The sequence below is a fragment of the Vulpes vulpes genome, chromosome 13, assembly GCF_048418805.1.
Source record: "Vulpes vulpes isolate BD-2025 chromosome 13, VulVul3, whole genome shotgun sequence".
NCBI classification, from domain to species: domain Eukaryota; kingdom Metazoa; phylum Chordata; class Mammalia; order Carnivora; family Canidae; genus Vulpes; species Vulpes vulpes.
In genome coordinates this window covers 145,108,420-145,126,508 of record NC_132792.1, presented here as the reverse complement: position 1 = coordinate 145,126,508, position 18,089 = coordinate 145,108,420, and the positions used below count along the sequence as shown (strand labels likewise).

Below are 18,089 nucleotides of genomic sequence, written 5' to 3'. Positions count from 1 at the left end.
CCTGCCCACACCTTCCTGCCCTCAGGGTGTCCTTCACCATTCACATCCAGTTTGCTGACCTGTTGGACCCTCTTCCCTCCACACATAAATTGCTACTAATGGAAGCTGAAGTGTCCTGGGGGAAAAGTTCTTCCTCCTGAATTCCTGTGAGCAAGAGCCAGCCACTTAAAGGAGGGGACCAGAACTCCCAGTTCACAGCCCTGAGGTCCACTCACTGCTGCCCAGGCCACATGGCCAGCTGAGTGAGCCACAGCACCAGGCCTGAGCCTCGTCTTCAGGGGCTACATACACCGTTCATTACAACCCTCTACCTGCTAATTGACACATCATAGTGCCAGGCTTTATCCTTGACCATAAGTCCTTTCTGCCCCACCCCAACTCCTGGGGGCCTGGGGCCCTCACCACTGTTGTTAGCTGCAGCCTGGGCTCCGGGGGTCTCCTTTCTTGTGTGCTGTGTTGGGGTCCTAAGGAGACTGCAGACAGCATGATGAAATACGTTAATAGGCTGGAGAGTGCGACCCCACCCTTGGTTAATTCCATTTAATTAGGAGGTGCTGGCTTCTCGCTTTCTCTGCTGCTCCATAACCTGAGGGAAGTGTAGGTGGCTCTGATGATTCTACAAGGCTGTGTGTCGCTCACATCCCCTGTAGTGTTGAACTAATTAAACCAGCGATATTCACCCAGCACTGCAAGGAAGCAACCTCACAAATGTGGCATCCACACAAATGCAGTGCCACTATGGAGCTAGACTCTCCAGTGAGCCAAACCTAAAAACCTAGAAAATAACCTAAAAATGGCTTGAGATGTGTTACCCTTCATGGCTCAGGGCCTACAATGGATTCTGCAGAGGGACATCCATGGACTGTAACAGAAGAGCAAGTCTCTGGTTCTGCCCACCCCGTCCCCTCTGCCCTATGAGAAGGCAGCTCCCCAGCCCCTCCCACGTGACCTGTTGAATCTTCGTCTCCAGTACAGCCAGCTTGAAGCTAGAGAACATTTATGTGAAGTGTTGAACGTCTTTGGAGCAAATGTAGGAATTTATTCAAAATATCATTGAAATGAATAAAAGTGAGGGGCACCTGGGTGGTTTAGTTGGTTAAGCGCCTGCCTTCAGCCCAGGTCATGATCCCGGGGTCCTGTTCCCTGCTCAGTGGGGAGTCTGCTTCTTCCTCTCCCCACTGCTCATGCTCTCCCATGCATGCCCACTCTCTCAAATCTAAAACAAACAAACAAAAGTGGTAATTAACCTTACTCTCTGATCCATTTAGAAAGGTAAAGGGGAAACAATACATATTCAGTGTATAAACCAAATCTGAGAATGTCATCAAATACATGTAAGTTTAAGGACAAGCCATTTAATGGCCAGAAAGGGCTAAATGCCCTCAAAGATTCCTTTATGCAATAGATTTCTCTGCTAAATCTATTGGGGTTTTTGGAGTACACGTTTTGGGGTTCCACAGAGAACTCACTCTGTTGCCTGATGCCATTTGGTTTCAACTGCTTTGGGTTTACTTTCAGATTCAGAGCACGTGTGCCCTTCTAGGTAGTAGGTCCTTGCTGTCATGACCAGCTTGGAAGCCAGCTCCAAATCCCAGGAGTGTCACTTCCTAGTAAGGTGGTATCTAATGGGGCACCTTCTCAGTTGGCCTGGCTGGCGGTGATGTGGCCCCAACTCAGCTCAAGGCAAAAGCACAGGGCATTCTGGGGACTCACAGGGCTCTTTACTCCTCTTTGCAGGCTGTCTTTGACTGTGTGGTGACCTCCTTGAAGAATGTCTTCAACATACTCATCGTCTATAAGCTCTTCATGTTCATCTTTGCTGTCATTGCGGTTCAGCTCTTCAAGGGAAAATTCTTTTATTGCACAGACAGTTCCAAGGACACAGAGAAGGAGTGCATGTAAGTGAAACCGGCACATGGCACTCACTTTGTGCTAATGTATATTCAGGTGAAGCCCACTCAACCTTCCACAGATAGCTCTTCTCTTTCTCTCTTACCTCTCTCTCACTTCGTCTTTTTAGGAAAAAGGCAAAATAGATCATTTTAAACTTTTATTGAGCACCTCTTTTGTGTCAGACATGATACATGGCATTCTACATCCAGTTTTTCATTTTAAATCTTCACAAGGACCTTTTGAGAGAGGTTTCATTTATATATTCTAGATGTGGAAGTTGAGCCTCAGAAAGTTTTCATTGTTCAAGGTGACAAGGTGACTAGTAAGAGGATTAGGATTTAATCTTCCATGTCTGCTAGGCACCAAATTCAACTTCTATTCCATAGTAATAGACTGCCTTTGATAATATAGTGTTTTCTTCCTTGTTTTTGTATGCTGATTATTACTTAGCCACATTATTGAAGTTTGTAGAATTTCCTTACTCTCCCATGAGCTATGGTGAAGAGGCCCTATTTCATTTGTACTCTGGTTTTAGAGGCAACTATGTAGATCATGAAAAAAACAAGATGGAGGTGAAAGGCCGGGAATGGAAGCGCCATGAATTCCACTACGACAACATTATCTGGGCCCTGCTGACCCTCTTCACCGTCTCCACGGGGGAAGGATGGCCTCAGTGAGTGATGGGTTTGAGTTGGAATGCTTGTGTGTGAGCTAAGATAGGGCCATGTGGTTGCCTTGAGAAGCATATTCAGGATGAATGAGGCTAACCCTTTGTTATTATACCAGGGAAGGTAAGTAGTTATGCATGAGTGAGACAGGTAGAAGAGAGGAAGAATGAAGAGCCTTAAGGCAAAAATCAAGAGGGAGATAACAAAATCAGAAATATTATATTTTAAACTTTCACTGTTTTAGTCCCTAGGGACTGTTTTAGACACATTCATCCTCCAAGTTGGCCCTTTACCTGAAGATTGAGGGTTAAGAATGAGCTGGAAGAGAGGTGCCTGACTGGTTCAGTTGGTTAAGCTTCTGACTCTTAATATCAGCTCAAGTCTTGCCCTCAGGGTCATGAGTTCAAGCCCCGTGTTGGGCTCCATGGTAGGCATGGAACCTACTTTAAAAAAAAAATGAGCTAGAAGAACTCAGAAATACGTTCTCTGATCGTACCTCTCTGTTGTCTTATGAAGAAGACAACAGAATGCAGTTTTTTTTTCTTTTTGAGAGAGAGAGAGAGAGAATGTGAGTGGAGGAGAGGACAAAGAATCTTAAGCAGGCTCTATGCCCAGGATGGAGTCCAATGTGGGGCTTAGTCTCATGACCCTGAGATCACAACCTGAGCCAAAGTCAAGAGTTGGATGCTTAACCAACTGAGCTACCCAGGCACCCCTAGAATGCAGTTTCTTAGGCTACTGGTGGCTAATTTTTCAGAGACTAGGCAATTATTAAGACCCCACTTTCTGGTGGCAGCATATTCTAGTTGGCAAAATGCCAAACAGATATCCAGGAGTCTCTTGGTTTTGAATATGACAACCTAAGATATAAAATAATGTCATTCTTGTTGCTTAGCTGTTGGCTGTATGATGGGACACAGCCTAGAAAGTGCTGTGGTTTGGGGATGAGTAGATCCTCATCAACTTGGACCCTAGAAATTAAATTATGGTGGATATTCAAAGTCAAGGAAGTCATAAGAAAATATAATAGGTGGCACATCTCCTGACAAAACCTTAAGTCACAGCCACTGCCAGGATTGCCATCTACCATCCGTGCCCTTCATTCTGTCCCTACAGAGTCTTACAGCATTCTGTCGATGTGACAGAGGAAGACCGAGGACCAAGCCGCAGCAACCGCATGGAGATGTCCATCTTCTATGTGGTCTACTTTGTGGTCTTCCCTTTCTTCTTTGTCAATATCTTTGTGGCTCTGATCATCATCACCTTCCAGGAACAAGGGGACAAGATGATGGAGGAATGCAGCCTGGAGAAGAACGAGGTAAAAATACAAGTGGTCTAGAGCATGCAACTGCAGGGACTCTAGAAAGGACACTTGGAACAGCAGTGGTAGGAAGAAAGACTAAATTTTCTTAACTTTATTAAAAATGACAGAAGATGAGAAAAATCAATTATTCAGTCATTAAATAAACATTTTTTTAACATCTGCTCTTTTAAGACCTAGGCATGAGGCACAGAGAACTGGAAGGGTTAAGATGTCCCTACCTCTATGCAGCGAATAGTCTAGAAGTGGCAGTAAAAGATGTGTACCAAAATTACAACATTAAGACATTTGCTTACCTGGCTGTGTCCCTCTGTGGCATGTATGTGCTATAAGGACAGAGGATATGGCTTGCTTATTGCTGCTTTTCTAGTAATAAGCAGAGTTCTGGCACATTGTAGGGTTCATTATTTTTGTAATGGAATGGAACTAGAAACTGTTGGAGACTATGAGAGAAATGCAAATAAAGTGCTATGGGGATGCGTAGGGATATAAATTTTACTTCTGACCGAGGGCAGCAGGTAAGGCTTCCTGCCTAATCATCTCAGCCACAGACTGTGTAAAGGACATTGCTGATAACCATTAAGTCCACATCCCATGTGACATCCCAGTTCTGTGTATTCACTTAAAGTGTCTTTACACCTGTAGTTTTGTCCACATAATTCTTGCTGCCATTTTTCCTTCTGTTTTTCCAGCCCTCCCCTTGTTTTCATACACTGTCCCATTCTTCTAGCCGCCTAACAGAAAGCCTGCCAATTTGCAAGGCTTAGGAAACTTGAGCTAATAGCTGTGACTTTCCTTCAGAGGGCGTGCATTGACTTCGCCATCAGTGCCAAACCTCTCACCCGCTACATGCCACAGAACAGGCACACCTTCCAGTACCGCGTCTGGCACTTCGTGGTGTCTCCGTCCTTTGAGTACACCATCATGGCCATGATCGCCCTGAACACCGTCGTGTTGATGATGAAGGTGAGATGGTGGTGTCTGGGGAGGCATTCAGCAGACTGAACCTTGGGACCTGGTCCCTCACAGGGCAATGGCTTGTGCACTTGAGACACCAGACAGACACTCCAGTGTTCAAGTCTCATGCCTCCTTGCCCTCCTTATCCTTTCCACTGTGGAATCTCTTTTTGATCTTGTCCCATTCAGCAGCCCAGCCTCTGGGCCTTTGGGCAAAATGCAGTGAGACGTACAGTAGCAGTCCTGTAGCTCCCAAGACTCAAGGTGCTGATGGCAGTCAGATTCAGACAGGAGTGGAAATGTCAGGAGGTCTAGATGATCATGGGATTCTGAAAGAGTGTTGGAAGAGGTTTGATCTTATTTAATAATAAATGGTAACATAATCAGCTCTCAAAAATGTTTCTTCCCCACCCACCTTCATCGCTAGATTGGAAGACTGGCTGTTTGCTAATAAATAGCCACAGCAGGGCATGGTCTCTGTTTTCCTCTATTCTGTTTCGTTCTGCATCATGGGTAATATAGATCTCCTCTTCGGCACTCGATGTGTGTCTCACCTCCTACATCCCACACCAGTGTCCCTCAGGACAGGGATGAAAGATGGCCAGCCTCTGTGACATGGAATACCCCCCCACACCTTAAGGGTTTGATTCTTTTTCTCCTCTTTTCTCTTCTTGGCAGTACTACTCTGCTCCCTGTACCTATGAACTGGCCCTGAAGTACCTGAATATTGCCTTCACCATGGTGTTTTCCCTGGAATGTGTCCTAAAGATCATCGCTTTTGGCTTCTTGGTATGTCATGGCATTTATCCCAGCATCACACTTGTCTTCCCTTCCTTTTGGGTGCATTCCCAGCCTTTGTTGGAAGGGGAGTGGTTACTGCTATTCCAGAAATGGTTTGCACACCTGACCTAATTGTGGGCCTATTTCCACTGCCCAATAAACTGCCACAGAGACAAAATGATGCATGAGGGCATTAGGAGAAGGGGCAAAGGAAACCAGATCCCCTACTCCATACTCACACAGCCATCGACTCTGGTCAGGTTCTGTCAGCGGTTGAAGGTGACAGTCATTGGGTCTTACTAGAACTGCAATTTATCTGTTGATAGGGAACAAAACAAAGATTGGAATAAGAAGGCTTGAATGTTTATTTACTGGTAAAAGGTTTAAGATCTTATAATTCAAATGGGAAAGTATCTGTCCCTCGTCACCTCAAACATAGCAGATGTTAGATTTTAATTGCCCTCCTCACATTAGTTACATGAAGCATAATTTCTGCTAACAAGAATAAATGTTTATTACTTACGCTTACAAAGGCTGATGACTTTTAAAGTGTGTGTGAGAGAGAGAGAAAGGGAAAGAAAGGTAGGTTGGTAGGTAGGTATACTGGAATTAGGTTTGAGGAGAGGAGGGATGAATTTTTCTTGTTGAGTTTTTTACTTCTCTTCAACTATTAATTATAATTGCTTGGCACATCCTTGCATCCTCTCTCAACAGTGTTAAACAAACCTAGCCCTTCGCTTCAGTGTCCTATAAACAAAATAATTCTCTCTGCCACCCCCCTCCCTGTTTCAGCGTTTACAGTGAGATCAGTGGGATGCAGATAAACCCACTTGACAGCTGTTTCACACTTATTTAGTGTGTGAGCTACCATTTCAAATTATGTGTGTATGTGGTTTTCCCCGCAGGAAAAGAAACTTTGCTTATTATTCGAATAAGGATTTGTCTGGTAGCAGCTTTAGCTGGGACTCTGGGCTGGGCTTGATAATTTTGACTGTTGATTGTGGGGGTTGCTTTTGGTCTCCTAATGGTTCTTTGAAAAGTCATTAACTTGATGGTTTGGGGAAGGGAGTTGAAGAGAACCCGTTGCAGGTGGCTGTATTGTTGTTTGCTTGACTCCCCTTTGAGTATTTTGAGACTTGGGGAAATAAAAAAGTAAAAAGAAACTACCACCAACAAAGATGCCTTTATAATAAAGCCCTAAGCAGGGTGAGCAGAGCAAGGGAGGAGGGAGACGCTGTGGCGCCACAACAGGGAAAGTTTTTTTATGCATCTTGATTACTTGCATATGCTGTTGACATTGTCTGTGACTTAAGTCCCCAACTGTGCGTTAATTAGGGTGAATGCTGAATACATACTTACAAGCTTAACTAGACTCGCCCCAAAGCCTGCCTCCTTCCCACCCTCACCTCCTTTTTCATTCAAGGTCTAGAGGCATTTTCACACTATGAAAGACACCACTATTCCCAAATCAGTCTTTGCATTAATATGGCACTCAAGGTTTTCAGAATATCCTGATGTATACTATTTTGTTGGATCTTCTCAATGACTCTGAAATACACATGGCATGTGCCATCATTATCATTGTTGATGTTGTCAATTTAAATGAGGAAATTGAAGTTCAGTAAAGTTGTATAGCTTTTTAAATATGACAAAACAAAAGGCAGTAGAAATGGAAAGTAGGGTGGGAATAAAAAAGGAAGAAGGAAAAAAGTGGGAGAGAATGAACATTGGTTGCCATATTAAGTACCAAACTCTTTATATATTACTCATTTTAGCTTCATAATAGCTCTATTTAGGTAGACATGACCAGTTTCTTTTATGGATGGTCTAGGGCTCAAGATGATTCAGTACTTTTTTCAAGGTTACTAAGAGGCAGACCCAGCATTCGGATTCTGGTCTAATCTGTCTCGAAACCCATAGCCTCTCCACGGTAATCTAGTCTACACTATTATACTGTGCTGTTCTAAACCATATTGTATTGTAAAGCCCCTTCAACCAGAATCCAGAGCTCCTGTCCTTTAAGACCTAGATTCGTGTTCTCTCTACTGAATGGGGGCCTGTCCAAGAATTAAGAAGCCTAGCCCAGATTGGGACTAGGAGAGCCTGAGAACCGAGAAACTCAGAAACTCGACTTGGTTCCATTCTTGAGGAAGTAGATATTCTTCATGGAGAGTGAGTTTTTGAGGATGTGTGTTTCTCTGCATGCTCAGTAGGGACCAGTGATTTTGGAATCAGACAAGCCTCTCTAAGCCTTAGTTTTGTCATTCAAAATGAGGATCACAGTAGCTGCCTTATAGCCTTAGCACTTTGTTGTGTGTACTCAGTTAGGCAATGTACCCAAGATCTCTAAGACTCTGGTCCTGAATAGGTGCTCATTAAACATAGCTTTGTGGGGAACCTGGGTGGCTCAGTTGGTTAAGCATCCAACTCTTGATTTTGGCTCAACATACAGGTTCATGAGATTGAGCCCCATGTCGGGCTCCACGCTCAACAGGAAGTCTGCTTGAGATTATCTCTCTCCATCTCCCTCTGCCCTTCCTCCCCACTCCCTCTCTCTCTCTCTCTCAAAAATAAAATAAAATAAAATAAAATAAAAATTTAAAAAGGTAGCTTTGCTCTCACTATACTCCTTTCCTCTCACTATTGCATGTATCTGCCCACCCTTCTTGCCAAACCCACCACTGAGTATTTTATGAACATAGGGTATTGATCATGACCTACCTATAGGATCCATGTGAGAAACAAATGAAAGAACACCAAGAGCCTAGCCCTTATCTGGCACATATTGTAAAATTCACTAATGCTCATTGTGAGGGTTGGGGGTTGACTTCAGCAGTGCTCTGTGAGTCTCTTATGGGAGGTGCTGCCCAAGGACAAGCCAGTTACCTTGGAAACCCAAGTGTCCTGTTTCTTTTAAGGAATATGGTCCAGGGTTTGTGTTCACCTGAGCGCTGCAGTTGGGAGCAGAGCCTGCCTACTCTCTCTGTTAAGCAGAGTGTTACATGGTTGGTGCATTTTCCAGGTCCTTTATTTCTCCTCTGTCTCCTTCAGCCCACTCATTTTATTACTCAAAAGGTGTAACAGTGCAGAGAAAGAGAGGAAGGATGAAGTCTATTCATCCTATTGCCCTGTGGAGTTAAGAGAAGATTTTTGGCACATCTCTAACTTAAGACATCTCTGTGAATTTTATTAATAGTTGAAGGTCAGAACTGTATATTTATAGGGTCACATGATATAATACAGATAATTTAGAAATTGTAGAAAACTTTAGAGTAATATTGTACATAATTTTATTGCCTTGTAGGTGATGATGATCTTTCCTTTTTTGGACTTTATAATGTTCTTGGCCATGAATCTCTTTCTTACATATTTTTTGTTATGTAGGTTTTTAGTGACAGCTTCAAAAATAAGGTTTTCATGTAGTGATAAGATTGATTCCCAAATCAGTAAAGAAAAAGTAGTATTTCTGGCTAGAAATCAGAAACTAAAACCAAAGTTAGAATGACCTTGTACGTGAATTGATGAGTTATAATTCCAAGTGACAAACATGTAACAAAAGATGTCTTTTCTCCATTTCTTTTTCTTTTCCTCCTTTTTTCTGGTGCTTCCATGACTGAATTCGCATGGCAGAACTACTTTCGAGACACCTGGAACATCTTTGACTTCATCACTGTGATTGGCAGTATCACAGAAATCATACTGACAGACAGCAAGGTGAGTGGCTCTATGTACATCCTTGTCTTTAAGTTTGGCCTTGGTTAAAAAAAAATCCTGTGTACATACAGTTCATTTCTTATAAGATTATTTAGTTGAGAGAGAAAGAGCACAAGCAGAGGGGAGTGGGGGAGAGGGAGAAGCAGACTCCCTGCTTAACAGGGATCCCAATGCTGGGCTCCATCCCAAGACCCTGGGATCATGACCTGAGCCAAAAGCAGACACTCAACTGACGGAGCCACCCAGGTGCCCCATACAGTCTATTTTTAACTCATCAAACCAGATGCGTAGCTTCTAAGTATGGGGAGCACATTTCTTCACTCCGGAGCTGCAAACATTGGAGTGTTACTGGATCTCATGGAAGGTTTTTGTCTCATTTGCATGACTCATATAGTGGCCACCTAATGGGGCAAGGGCAACAGACAGTCCCAGAAGAGGGCTTGTGTGCACAGTGTTCTGCTAGGTTCTTTAGGAGATACAAAAGAGGTATATTATCATTGCCCTCAAAGTTGTTAGACCTGAATTATTTCCCTAAAATTCTTTATCCTAGAAAAGACTTGGAGACCTCATTGTAGTTCTCATGAATGTTGGCATAGCCATTGCATGTGCCAGAGGGATTATTTGGTCACCTCTGTGGCATCTAAGTGCAGTTAGGACCACTAGGGCCCCTTAAAAGACTAGAGAGGCTGGTTTTGTCTAATATACGCAGGACACTCTTCTGAGGTACTACCCATCCCCTTCTACTTGGGAATAGAGGGCAGGCCTGGGAAGGCTTAGAGAGATGGTCCTCACTGGCCCATCAGTTGGAGATGGGATTGAAAACACAAGACAGAACCTGTGTCTAATTTTATGATCCGAATGAGGGATAAATATGCAAATATTAGTGGTTGGCTTTTTTGTGAATGGCCATAATGTCACTAATTATAAGCTTCCTTTTGGCCCACCAGCTGGTAAACACCAGTGGTTTCAACATGAGCTTTCTGAAGCTCTTCCGCGCCGCCCGCCTCATCAAGCTTCTGCGGCAGGGCTACACCATCCGTATTTTACTCTGGACCTTCGTGCAGTCCTTTAAGGTACGTGGCACCAGCCCCTCCTCTCATCGGAGCTCAGCCAGGCCACACAGTGTCATTACACAGCCTGTGTCTAACTGGATATAATCTCATTCTAGAAAAATACCTCCACTTTGTAACTCAGTTATTTTCTCTGTTCATTGAGGCCAGGGCTTCATTGATGAGGTGTGCTCCCTCTCTAGATATTCCAAAATGCTCCAAGCAATCCCATCTATGTATAGAGCCAGATACAGGGAGTCACGCATCTGCATTTTCAGGGGCCTGCCGATGGCTTTATTTCACAGTAACAATTAACAGTTTTTCAAAGGGCTCATTGAGTTGTGTTTGATTGCAAGATGATTCATACAATCCCATTCTTGTCTTTGTCAGTGTGTGTTTCCTAAACCACTGAATGTATTGCATGCTAATGGTCACCTCTCTGTCCTACAATCTGATAGGATATTTGGGCAAGGTTAATGTGGTGAGCTTCTTTGAATAGTCTCGTGTGGCCTTACAGAGGTATACGTGTAAGAAAAACCAGTTTAAAAGATACATGAAACCCACTTTAATGACAGAGACTTCCTATAAAGCAAGTTTTCCAAACATATTTAAATGTCTTCAGGCTCTAGTAGAGATCATAGTTTGTTTTTAAAGTTTTGGGGGTCTAAGTGTTGTTCAAATGCCTACTAGTTTTCCTTTTATTAAAAAAAATATTTTCAGTGAATGTGTTTTAAAAATAAATTTGATGAATTGATTCAAAGATGAGAAATCATGAATTTACCAAACTGCCTCCTTTAATTATTTATGTATTTTAACTGAACTAGAGGGTCAGCCAGTAAATTCAATGGTTTCTCATCATTTGGAAAAACGTTCACCCCACACCACCACTACTGACTTATTCTCCACTGAGGTCCTACAGGTTTGATATGTGAGACCAGTTGTAAGAATGTTTAGGCTCCTGCAAGCAACCTTGACATTTTTATCATATCCAGAGTAATTGTCTGGTGTCATAACTCCCACAGAGGCTTCACCTCAATGAAAAGAATTTTGCCAAAGCTACATGACAGAGGAGAAATCTCAAACCTTAGTAAGAATTTACTGAGTCTCAGGTGAATTTGGATTTAGAATCTGATACACAAGATACTCTTAAAACCTTTTTGCTAGAGACCTTCCATACAAGTTACAGTTAGGCTCTCAAGAAATATGTGTCAGCCTGTCATGTTATCATTCTCACCAGTTCTTTGTAAAACTGCATACTATTGAGGGCAAAGAAAAACATGTCAAAAATTGATGGCCAAATGGTTGGCTTATTGCAGTGAATATAGAACAGTGAAGGCAAGGTGAATCTGCCTCCAGGTGACACCGTGATGGATAGGTGTTTCCTTTTTGGAGCAGTCCCAGGAATTGTTTTCTTAAAGTCAGCTTAACAAAGGCTGTCTCTACAAATACATAGCAGGGAGCCACATGGTATATAAACTGCACTGCCATGGCCTGCCCAAGCCACCCCCTGCCAGCTGTGAGTGTAGCCCCCAGTTCTCCACCATTGACCCCTACCTCGTTCTTCCTGATTTTTCCTTATTTTGAGTTAGAATTTGTAATATGATAAGAAAGGAGATCAGAATGAATCTTTAATCTTTTCCCAGAAACTGAGGGTAGAGAGAGATGAACTAGGGACTAGAGATGTTGGAGTGTAGAAGGTAGAATAGGGGCAGGAAGTAAGCAGAAGGGGTAGAAGGTAGCCACACGTCAAGGGATGAGAAACCTGTCTCTCTTCCCTCTTCTATCAGCAGATGGAGTCTTCACACGGCCCCTTGAAATGCAGCCATTCCTCTTCACAGATCTTGGGAGTCAGCACTTTATTGGGGAGGGGATTCTCCCGGCAACTTTGAGTTGCATTTTAATTTTATCCTTTATTCAAGTTGTAAAAGTCTCCCAAGGCTCCTCATTTAGTTGGCTCTGTTGATAAGCCCTGCCCCAGTAGTCGGAAAGCCTTCAATTGATCTCCTGGGATTTGCGCTGCACATAGGCAAGATAGAGTGAAGATTCTTAGTTGCGCTGTCTTCCAGAGAGCTTACTAGATGGTAGAAAGAGGCTTCCATGTCAACACTGAGATCACACCAGCCCACCCTGACCCCCAAACCAAATTGCCCTACATCCTCCCTCAGCCAGAGGGCAGTTCCCTTCCTTACATCTCCTTCTCTTGCCCCATTGCCTCTGTAATTGAAATGTTATCATCCCAGAATGGCAGTTAGCTTGCACTATATGGAATTTTGTGCCGCGTGGCTTCATGACAGGGGTGTACAGTGGCTACCACTTGAAGGGCTTTTTGGAATTTTGCATGACACATAATGAAGTGTCAGGAGGCTGAAGCATGTTTTGTCAGAAGATGAATGTGCCTTCTACAAACTGATCAACAACTGAGACTCTCTCTTTGCTCCCAGATTCTCCATTCCAGGCTTGGCATTGAGTGACGGAGTGGGAATGGGTAATACAGGGATCTGGGAGCCAAAGCTAGGTGCTTACTATGTAGTTTGTCTCACAACTTCCCGGATTATTAATATTCTGCAATGCAAAGTGGGATGGATCCCAAGCCCAGGAAATTTCCCCAGCTCTCCTTGGAGATCTGGGCCACACTTCTGGGTGAGTGAGTATTCTTGATGAAAGAAGGTAAATGACAGGCCTCTCTATGGGCAACAGCTAACATATCTGTCAGAGGACATGAACATCTGCAAAAGTATAGCACTATAAAACAGCACAGCCCCAGGGCATAGACAGTCCCAGCCCTCCATTTAAATCAGCCTCAGGGCTAGAGTTCCAGTACTGCCTATGACTGGGTTGTGGAGCCTGGGAGCTATCTGCCTTTGAATTCATGGTCCTGTCTCTGCTTTCCTTCCAGGCCCTCCCCTACGTCTGCCTTTTGATTGCCATGCTTTTCTTCATCTATGCCATCATTGGGATGCAGGTGAGCTCATGTATCAGGGGCCTGGTGGGGGACAGTTGTTGCCCAGATTGTCACTGGCTTACCAGCCTGAGCATGCAAGATGGAAGGTGAGGCTCATGATGATCCATTTCTCAGGATCTCCAATTTTTGAGCTAGACCTAAAACAAAGTCAGGTGGTTATTCTCTTGCATACAGCAACACAAAATGTGTCTGACTTAAGGCTCGAGTAGCTGAGATTTATGCCCCAAGACCTACCACTGGGAACAACTCCCAGAGTTCCTAGTAGCCTGCCTACTCCTAGGGATACCCAAGGGCCATGTTCCTGCTGATTCCTCTCAAAGGGCCAGGCAGCTTCCTGGACAGTTCTCGTGGGTTTCCACATCTTTTCCAGTTTCAGAGTTGAGAGGTGGATCAGGTTCCTACCCTGGATATTGATGCAGGTAGCCAGAGGTCCAGCAAGTGGAAGAGGCCATAAGACCTTTCTAAAGTGACTGTCATTTGTGGCAAGTGGACTCCTGGAAATAGCCAGCAGCTCATCCCATGAACCTATCTCCAGTAAGAAATACTGGATTGTCTGCTTGTCTCTGGGAGGCTAGCTTTCTGACTTGGAGATGTTAAGACTAAACCCCAGCATGGAAATTCAGCCAAGTGGCAGTCTCCTGCAGTCAGGCAGTCTGGCCGCCTTTGGATTGCCAGCTGTCTTCTCAATAGTACCTGCCATCTGGAGCCACTGTGCACATCTCCCAGGCTTGCTGTGTCAGCAGCCTTTTTCCAGAGCATCTCTGAAATGTCTCTTCTTTTGCTCCTCTCTCTTGCATGCACTTCTTAATTTTATTCATCTTCTAACCCCATTACCGGAGAGATTTTTGTTCTCCAAAAGACAACAGAATGTCAAATGTCAAGAGTGTGAGACTTGGTTGAGAAGTAGTGAATTCTCCCTCAATGAGGATATTTCAGTAGAGATGTCATGATGGTGTCAGGTCTGCGTTGTAAGTGGAATCCCTACTGAATTTTATGATTGGCTTGATGATGTCTCTTAAGGCCCTTCTAACTCTCAAGTATTTGGTTCTAGAATTTAAATGTTCTTGAACAGCCAAATACCAAATTAATTAATTTTTGCTCATGCTTAAAATAGCTCTTACCTCCTTTTCATCTTCAATCAAAATAAACTAGAGTAACACCATCTTTAGCACTAGACTGTTAATTGATATTGGTGATAATGTTGATAAGGCTGTTCACCATTACTTGAATTCTTGGATGTGCCTTCTATGAACTGACGTATGCTCTTACCCCATCCTTCCTCTCTACCTGCAGGCATGCACACAATACATGACTAACATATTCAGGAGTGATGAGAAAATATTTATGGGTAGGTTTGATTGACTCCATTGATACTTAGCATAGTTAAGTAACTTATAACCTGCTCAAGGTCTCAGTAATGGGAGAGTTGAGATTTAAATTTAGCTTTGTCTGCTCCACAGCCCATATTCTTACTTTACTGCCTGTTCTCTCCTCCCACCAACAAGCAAATACCAGTATTTATTTGACCCTTTAGTGGGACGTGGGAGCTGTTCAGTTATGAAATTGTGATTTTTACAGTAACTGCAATGCCTAATATTTTATTGCCCTTAGACTTCTTTCCAAAGAATAAGAGCACTATTTCCATTACACAGGTACGCAAATGGTTTTCCCACTGTGACTTGCCTTTAGGTGGCCATCTTCCTTCTGGTCCATGTTAGAGACCCCACCTCAAGCACATTGCAGATACCTAGCTGGTGACTAGAGAAATTGTATCTGGTATAAGTCATATCAAAACAGAGGGATCCACCCAAACAGAAAGACATAGAGGCAGGAAATACATAAATAGGAGCAGGATGAACCTATGGGAAGAACCATTATTCTGAACTTTCACAGGCATCTTAGAAGAAGAGAGCTTTGCAGAGGAATCTAAAGATGGAAGGAAGGAGTAACTTGCTGGGTATGGGGAAGAGTCCCGGGGCCAGATCATTAGGAGGTGAGGCTTTCAGCCTCAGCTTCTCCACCAACCAGCTGTGCAAACTTGGTCAAGTCACTGAGCCTCTCTGGGCCTTAACACCCTCACTGGTACAGGAGAGGAGTTAGACAAATGCCTTCACAGGTTCTTTTATGTTCCAAAGTTCTGTGATGCCAAGTGAAAGTAGATTTAAGCTTATACTGCCATTAACTTTTCTGGTAGGTCTTGGTATCCTTTCTCTCATGCCCTTTGGGTGTAGGAAATTTGGTTTCAAGTGAAAAGCTAAAAAAAAAAAAAAAATTAAAGGCTGCCTTCACAATAAATCTACATTTATATATTTTTGGCTTAAAAATTAGAGTAGATTCAAAACAGCTTCAGTGTCTTTAACTGTTAGATGCATGCCTTCCAACTGGATAAGGTGCTTGAGAAAATAATAACAAGGATACTTAATGATGGCTTCCTGTCATAGATAGGAAAAAACCACCACTGTAAGGTGTGTGGTTGTAAAGAATGGGGGATAAGTCATGGATGCTGGACTAAGAGAGTGAAAAGGAGAGCCAGTGATGTGAAGATAGACAAGGATGTATGACAGTTTCCTCCTGGAGTGCCTGGAACTAAATGTAATTGGGACATTTTCAGCACTACTATTTGTCTATTTGTGGACCTTCCACCTTCTTCTCTTCCGCCTTCCCTTCTTCCCCAGTGCTGCCTCACTTGCCATTTCCATTCTCCCTGAGAGACAAGTAGTATTTGGGTTTTGAAAAACAGTGTTGAGAACAAATTCCCAAAGCAGGTGTCAGTGGGAGTTATTTGAGCAAAATAGCTGGGGGCAGAAATTGTTCCTCAATTGCACATTCTAAAAACTGTTAGGGGGGAAAAATGTGTTCCATTTAGCATATATTAGATAAACCAAAGGATGTTATATATAGGCTGGAAATTGTCTCAGATGGCTGGGACAGTACCCCACAGGCCTTCAGTTGTACCAACATTCACTTGTGAGACTAGATCCTGAAACCTGAAGCATGGTTCAGAGGAGTGTGCATGTGGAAGGATGCCCTTCTCATCTGAAGAGTCTTAGGGCTTAAGAATTCAATATTATTCACCATCTGTGGACAAGTATCTCTGAGTTTTCCCTCTTTTTTCACACACATTTGCATGGTGACCACATTCTGAGCTCTACAACCAACAGCAGATTTTACTAATCTGCTGAGTTTACTACTCATTCCTTAGCCAGATCTGCTCAAAGTCATTTTCTTTCTGCTTTTCTAAGTATGCAGTTATCCTGACTTTCTTCATCCTATTGGCCTGGACTTTGTGTGCCTTCAATCTCATGGACTCTGGATTATAGATGTACTGACCTTCTGAATTTTGACTTTGGATAGAAATTTATCCAGGGAAGATCAAAATGCCCCTCTCTGACCCAAACAGCTTGCAACTTCCAGGGTAGCATCTAGCCAAGCCGTAAATCGCATCTTCTGCAAATATGGGTGCTCCCATCATTACTACCTGAGACAGAAAGAGAGGGGGTAGTTCCTTCCTTATACTTCTATTATAAGAAGTATGTCTTTGACAGACTGCTGGAATACCATGGTGACAGGTACCATGGAAATAAAAAGACCAAATTAGGTGTGAGAGGAACTACAACCAGGCATGACTTCAAAAAGCTCTTGCCTTCTATGGTCCTTGGTACCTTTTGCTGCCCTGGAGAATGTAACTCCTTGTTCATATCAGGCCAGAAGCATGGGATCCACCAGCCTGTGTGAGTCTGAGTCATCTGCGTCAGGATCAGGCCATGGGGAAGGGCCATGTGTACAGATGGGCCAACCCGCGTAGATGGAGGCACATCTAATATTCATGTGCAGAGCACATCACACAGCTCAGTAATGCTCTTTTTTTTTTTTTTTGTCATTTTTCTTTTCAAGGTATTTGGAAACATAAAATTAGATGAGGAGAGTCACATCAACCGGCACAACAACTTCCGGAGTTTCTTTGGGTCCCTCATGTTACTCTTCAGGTACCTGGATGCATAACCACTGGAGCTGGAGCTCTCTTGTCCAGGGGGACAGAACTAGTCTGTCTTTCCCTCCTGTTTGTCTCTATTCCACTTGCTCTGCTCCTGTTAGGACATACCTTACAGTAGAGGTAGGGGCGGGGGACGGCAATGCCTCTGAAAACCTGCTCTGATGACAACAGGAAGTTTCCTCAGCATCTCTGACTTGGCAGTGATTTGTAAATTGCAAGTTTAGAGCATGTGCGCCAGGACTCTGAGTGGGGAAAGCGAGGGCGATTTCCTGCACATCAAATTCCAGGTAGCATGGGTGGAACTGACCCTGGAGGGCCAGTTCACGTGGGGCTGTAGGGAGCCCCACCACTGTCTCCATCACTGTTGGCAGAGACTCCAGAAAGAACAGAGCAGCAGCGGGGTAGGTGGCAGAGCCTGAGAGAGACCTCCTTGGCACATTCCATCCCTAGGATGGAGAGCGCCAGCGGGAGACTAACTGGTCACAGAGGATTGAAAGGGCTGGGCCAGCTGGGAAGGAGGGCCAGAAAGAGCATGAGATGTGCAGACCGGCTACTACTAACCAAAATGTCTTTGGGGCTCAGGAGTGCCACGGGAGAGGCCTGGCAGGAGATAATGCTGTCGTGCCTCGGGGAGAAAGGCTGCGAGCCCGACACCACTGCGCCGTCGGGGCAGAACGAGAATGAGCGCTGTGGCACCGATCTGGCCTATGTTTACTTTGTCTCCTTCATCTTCTTCTGCTCTTTCTTGGTG

At 43.9% G+C, this 18,089-nt stretch overlaps 1 protein-coding gene across 8 annotated transcripts in view; it reads left to right on the top strand.

Annotated features, from left to right (window-relative positions):
- CACNA1E (calcium voltage-gated channel subunit alpha1 E) overlaps window positions 1–18,089 on the top strand; it is a 493,362-nt gene that overhangs the window by 441,877 nt on the left and 33,396 nt on the right. For all 8 annotated transcript variants that reach the window (XM_072733249.1, XM_072733244.1, XM_072733250.1 and 5 more), the window contains 10 exons: window positions 1,738–1,898; window positions 2,429–2,566; window positions 3,678–3,879; window positions 4,684–4,848; window positions 5,518–5,628; window positions 9,250–9,333; window positions 10,281–10,406; window positions 13,279–13,344; window positions 17,239–17,330; window positions 17,921–18,086. In XM_072733249.1, coding sequence (XP_072589350.1) covers window positions 1,738–1,898; window positions 2,429–2,566; window positions 3,678–3,879; window positions 4,684–4,848; window positions 5,518–5,628; window positions 9,250–9,333; window positions 10,281–10,406; window positions 13,279–13,344; window positions 17,239–17,330; window positions 17,921–18,086 — 1,311 coding nt within the window. The remainder of the gene's footprint in view (window positions 1–1,737; window positions 1,899–2,428; window positions 2,567–3,677; window positions 3,880–4,683; window positions 4,849–5,517; window positions 5,629–9,249; window positions 9,334–10,280; window positions 10,407–13,278; window positions 13,345–17,238; window positions 17,331–17,920; window positions 18,087–18,089) is intronic.